The sequence below is a fragment of the Calcarisporiella thermophila genome (genome assembly GCF_041956535.1).
Source record: "Calcarisporiella thermophila strain CBS 279.70 unplaced genomic scaffold VTP21scaffold_27, whole genome shotgun sequence".
Taxonomy (NCBI): domain Eukaryota; kingdom Fungi; phylum Calcarisporiellomycota; class Calcarisporiellomycetes; order Calcarisporiellales; family Calcarisporiellaceae; genus Calcarisporiella; species Calcarisporiella thermophila.
In genome coordinates this window covers 7,917-13,238 of record NW_027192217.1, presented here as the reverse complement: position 1 = coordinate 13,238, position 5,322 = coordinate 7,917, and the positions used below count along the sequence as shown (strand labels likewise).

General features: G+C 37.5%; 1 protein-coding gene and 1 non-coding gene across 2 annotated transcripts; both read right to left on the bottom strand.

The window, feature by feature from the left end:
• Positions 1-3,104: 3,104 nt before the first annotated feature.
• Positions 3,105-4,320, bottom strand: VTP21DRAFT_6378 (uncharacterized protein; the record flags this gene model as incomplete). The annotated part of the gene is made up of 2 exons (XM_069397001.1): positions 3,105-3,711; positions 3,791-4,320. The coding sequence occupies 2 exons, from the start codon at positions 4,318-4,320 to the stop codon at positions 3,105-3,107; spliced, it is 1,137 nt and encodes a 378-aa protein (XP_069246893.1).
• Positions 4,321-5,166: 846 nt separating this feature from the next.
• Positions 5,167-5,237, bottom strand: VTP21DRAFT_t278. Its single transcript has one exon. It is a non-coding gene; the product is annotated as a tRNA-Gly (tRNA).
• Between the last annotated feature and the right edge of the window lie 85 nt (positions 5,238-5,322).

The following is a 5,322-nucleotide window of genomic DNA, read 5'->3' as shown; positions in this document are numbered from 1 at the left end:
CCAATTCCTCACAACATGATATGTTACAAGATAATGGATCTTAGTGTCGGGAAGTCAAATAGGCAGTCACGTAATCATTCAGGAAGTACGAAACTGGAGTGACGAAGCAACCCTTCCTCTCTCCCAGTCCGCTCTTTCCCTCCTCCCCTCGTCCCCTCCTCTTTACTTCATACCTTTCACTAAATACCCGATCACTATATACATCTAATTTACCCTTTATTCCCCCCTTTCTTATTTCATTTTAATCATTAAACTCTTGTAAGCTACGGAAACTAATAAAAGTCTCCGTTGATTGATCCAAAAAATATCATTCAGGAAATACGATACACCGTCCTTGGATGGCACAGTGGTTAAGAGACCCGGTGCTTAACCAGTGTGTGCTGGGTTCGATTCCCGGCGACGGCACCAGTACTAGAGATGGGTTCGGGACATACACTAGGAACCGGGCAATAAGATACTTCGTTAGTCATTTGATATTGGTAGTCATCAGAAAACAAAGCAATACATGTAAGAAATGGTAGAAGGAGTGTACAATCCTTGCAGTTAACTTGTATAGGAGACTTTTCAATAAAAGATCCTTTAATCTCCAAAAAAAAAAAACAGGAAGCACGATACTCCTTGAAAAATAAGGTGTTCACACTATCTATCGTTTCTTACATGTATTGCAGGTTTTCTGACATTTTAATATCTATCAAATTCCTTTACTAGCAAAAAAGGATACTTTATAATAAAGATCCTTAAAAAAAAAATCAGGAAGCGCGATACGCTTGTCGTGTCTATGTTCTCTATTAGTATTAACTGTCTTTTCCAGTCTGGTTCAATACAATAACTACAATAACTCTCTCCGTTCTGTCGTGTCTGGCTCTTCCATCAGTATTGCCTCTGTCTTGTCGCCCTGGACTTTCCATTGTTACTGTCTCTCATTACTGTCCCTCGCTTGCCATCCCTGTCGTGTCTGGTTTTCTCTGCTTGTCGTGTTTGATTACTCTACTATTACTGTTTATTAATTGTTCTCTAACTTCTGCCAGCAATTTGCTATAATATGCAAAAAGGCATATGACCTATGATTCACCTTCAACGATTAACTTCATGAGGATACTTTTCAGTTCCCTGAATTAGTAAGATAAATCTCGCATTTTAATCAGGATCCGGACCCCCCTCCACACGTATCTCCTTTCGCCCGTAACAAAAAAATATCCCCCCCCCCCCCCCGTCGCTCTTGGTTAGCGTAATGGTTTTGGGCCCCGGAGCCGAATCAATAGGGTTGCGGGTTCGATTCCCGTAGGCGACAACATTCCATGAGAGTTTGCCGAGTCTTTCTCAAAACTTAACCGCTATCAATAGTTTAGCAACAAGCAAGTAATATCAAGCGGCTACAAAAATAGGTAGCAAAAATCCTTAGGAGAAATCCAGCCAGAAAAATGGGAGGCCAGGGGCAGTACCTGGGTGATTTTGACGTAGAAGTCTGTCCTAACCTAACATATATAGGAGGCTTTTCAATAGAGATCTTTTGTTAAAAATAAACTAAGGACTTAGCATAAGTTATAATTCCATATCCAGGGTAGGCATGGAGCATAACCTCGGCGATTTTGGTGTAGTAGTCTACACTATCCCTTAACTACCCAGGGCTTATTCAATAGGTCCATATAAAAAACAATTTATTCCTTAGTCATATTAGTAAACCAGTTATATAATTGAATCTAATTATTATATTTTGTTATGGCAACAGAACTGTAATGTGGAAATGGTGATTCATAGTGAGAAACCGTGTTAAAAAAAAACTGTCTGAAATTACAATCGACTTTCCTTAAACATTATAAAACGGAACTTCGAAAGGTGAGGAGAATGGCGAGGAAAACCGGATATTCACAGCTGGGTAAGCTAGAGGAGTTGTTTGTGTCAGAAATGCATATCCTGCTGAAGCGATTAGGTGACAACCAACCTGACCGAGAGCGTGTCCAATCTAGAACGACATCTTACAGTATGCAGCACAGATATGACGAAGGAGATCTTATTCAAATTAATAGGCGCTAGAGATAGCCCAGAATGTGCATCTTGATTTCATTTACTAGCGACAAATGAGCTCCTGTACCAAATCAAACCAACAAAAGCATCATTTTCACAAAAAATGGGGAACCTGGTTTATAATGGGTGCACTTAAGTTTAGGTTAAACATGCCTTACCAGGGAATAGTAGTAATCAAGTGACTTTCTGCTAGATTGATTGTTAACTTTCCTCGGAGTTGAGTATTATATTTGGTTGAAAAAATGGATGAGCTTATTTGTTTTACTATCTGAGGCCCCAGAAAGGTTATGAGGAATATTAGAGGAAGTGGAGGGTGCGCTAGAATGCTCCAAAAAGTACGAAAAATTTATATTGCTCCTTTTTTTCGAATTACATGACAACTTTATATATAAGCTTGAAAAAATATATAAAAAGAATAGATAAAAAATAGTATTACAGTAGCAATATTCTGCAATCGCGTTATCATCGCAAAAAAGTAAATGATGTATAATAAGTGTGACACTCAAAGCTTTGCTCTTGGTAAAAAAAGTAGATTAGTTTAAAATAAGAGATTATATTTGAAATAAAAGTATAAGTAAAAGTACTCATCCCTCACTCTCTCCATCTGGTCATTTTGTACTACCTCCGAGAATGATTTTGAGTGTCTGCTCCTGATATTTGTATGGTTCATCAAAAGCCCGTAAGAATTGTCTTAGTTCATTTCTTAATTTAATCAGAGAATATTTTATTTTCCCCTTGAGTGGAGATAGCTGGTTGGATATCATTAATGAGTCGTTAGCTGGAGTGCCTCTTCACATTTTATCGGACTCCAAAACCAGAATAGTGAACTGAATGTACTTTTACCTGTATAAGTGACAAGACAAAATTCAATTAATATGGGTTAACTTATATTTATATTATCGCATGGAGAATAAAAAAAAATTTAGGGCGAAAATTAAGAGATAATAATTATGGTACATGAAAATTTCGTATAATACAAGTGAATTCAGTTAGGCGTTTGTCAATAAAAAAATAAAAAAGAGCGAAATATACATAGAATGAGGTACAAAAGTTATTTTGATTTTGCGTATAAAAATAAATCAATTTAACGGCCTATAATACATGGTCGTTATGTGTTTGCGATGATACCGCACCGTCATCCCCAGAGCTACGACCCCGTCTCTTACTGAGCTTGTATACAGATGATTAAGCGTTACATGGGCTGGTACTGGTAACACGCTTGCATCTCTTTCTTCTGTTTCTCCTTCGCTATCTACTCGTTCTTCTTCTACATCATCACGGTTGCTATGATTTTTGAACGTATGCTTGTTGAGCATAACTTTTTCAAAATGACGGGGTAATGAAGTAGGCTTCTTTCCGTAGACCTTTCGTCGTCCCTCTTCTGCCTCAGGGCCGCCTTCTCCTCTAGGTAATAGATAAGCAGGTATTTCTCGAGAATATCCTTCCTCATCTTCTTGTTCTCGTTCCCAACCACGTAATTCAAGTGGAGATATTATTGTCGAGTCGAATGAACCAAAATCGTGGCCATCTTCGCCGGGCAGAGGCACATGAATAAAGTTGACAAGATGTCCTCCCGCGTCGGTTGCCTCATCAAGCTCAGAGTTGCATTGCCATTCGTCATCAACTACAAATTTGAGGCGGTGTGTACCCGGAGGGAGCTCTAGCACTGTTAAAAAATCCGTTGTACTATTTGAGATGATCGTGTAAGCAAAAATTTATGTAACTGTCAAAGATGTCAATCCATGATGAACATTGATAGCTATACCTTTTCACAAGGGGGATTTTATATCGCCACTCGTTAAAAGATCCCGTTACAAATACGTTATTCCCTCCTCCATTCCAATGAATCAATGTGGGTACGGTAACCTCTTGTGATTTCCCTTGGAAATTTTTCTTCTCGTCCGTTCCTCCCGAATACTCAGTATGGCCTAAGTGAAAGTCTTTCTCTTTATTCATATGATTATCATGAGGCATTACTCCCGGCGGTGTAATTGGCATTTTGGGGGTTAATGGTGATTCACTGTGTATAGATAGTAACGAAGGAGAATCGACTTCATCTCCACTATCTATATCTTTTGGCCGCGAGCGCAAGAACAATGGTGTTGGCGTTAATGATTTACTTTTTTCTGCTGCAGTTGGTGGAGAGAGAAGTTGTGCGGTAGCAAAGAAACTTTTTTTGGAGGAGGGATCCTCTCGTGCCGGAGAAGGCAGGGGCGGAAGTGGGGTAGAGAGCACTGAGGGCCAAGTGTCGTAAAGAGTGTTATCTTGTGTTGGATTGGAATTTAAATTACCCATGTTTGTAAAATGTTGGTGCGAATGCGGGGTTTAATGGTTTTGATCAATAATGTGGAGAAATGAGCGAGGATAAGCAATAATGTTTTGAAAATGAGATGTGAAATAAAAAAATGCAATATTTCCGCTGTTCTGGAAGTCTAAGCATATGATTTTTATAATTTTTAGTATCAAATGACCAAATTGCGATAAAGCCACAAATTTTTTATTTCGATTCGATACGAGCAACGATTTTATTCTACAGAATTTCAAAATTTTATGTTTTACCTCCCATTTATTATGCCATTAAATTATTACAACTATTCTAATCACTCTGATGGAATGTAGATGTACAATCGCACCCGTATAGAGAATGATCTGTTAAAAAATTGTACAACTGTTGAAAGACGCGCGTTAACTTTGTAGTATACATAATAATTCCATTATAAATGCTTTTAATCATACAGAGGGCATTTTGGAATTTAGATTCAAGTAGTCAAAAACATACTTATTTGTTATAACGACAAATAAGAAGGTCATATTATTACTACTCCCAGTCAGCAACCAATTTGCGTAATTAAAGAAAAATCTTCTCTATTAAATAATAACCACGATATTAATTATGTGGTGCTTTTTGTGTATATATTTAAAAATAAATAAGTGAATTAAAGATTGAATAGTAGTAGTGAATACTAAGAAAAAAAAATAAAAAAATAAGAAAAATATCTTAACTATAAGTATAAAGCTCATCGTACTCCTCTACCCCACAGATCCCTTTTAAGCTAATCCCTCTCACAATCCAAGAAATTGTGTATTATTTAAATTACTTATAAATAGTTTCTATAATTGTGAAAAATTAGAAAAACTAAATGCATGGTCCGGGAATCGAACCCGGGTCTGCCGCGTGGCAGGCGGCAATTATACCACTAAACCAACCATGCTTGCTATTTGTTGAATTGTTGAGTCGAATATATGTCTAATAAGGTCTATCCCGACAATCCTCTAGCTATCCCTAAGCTTTTAAAA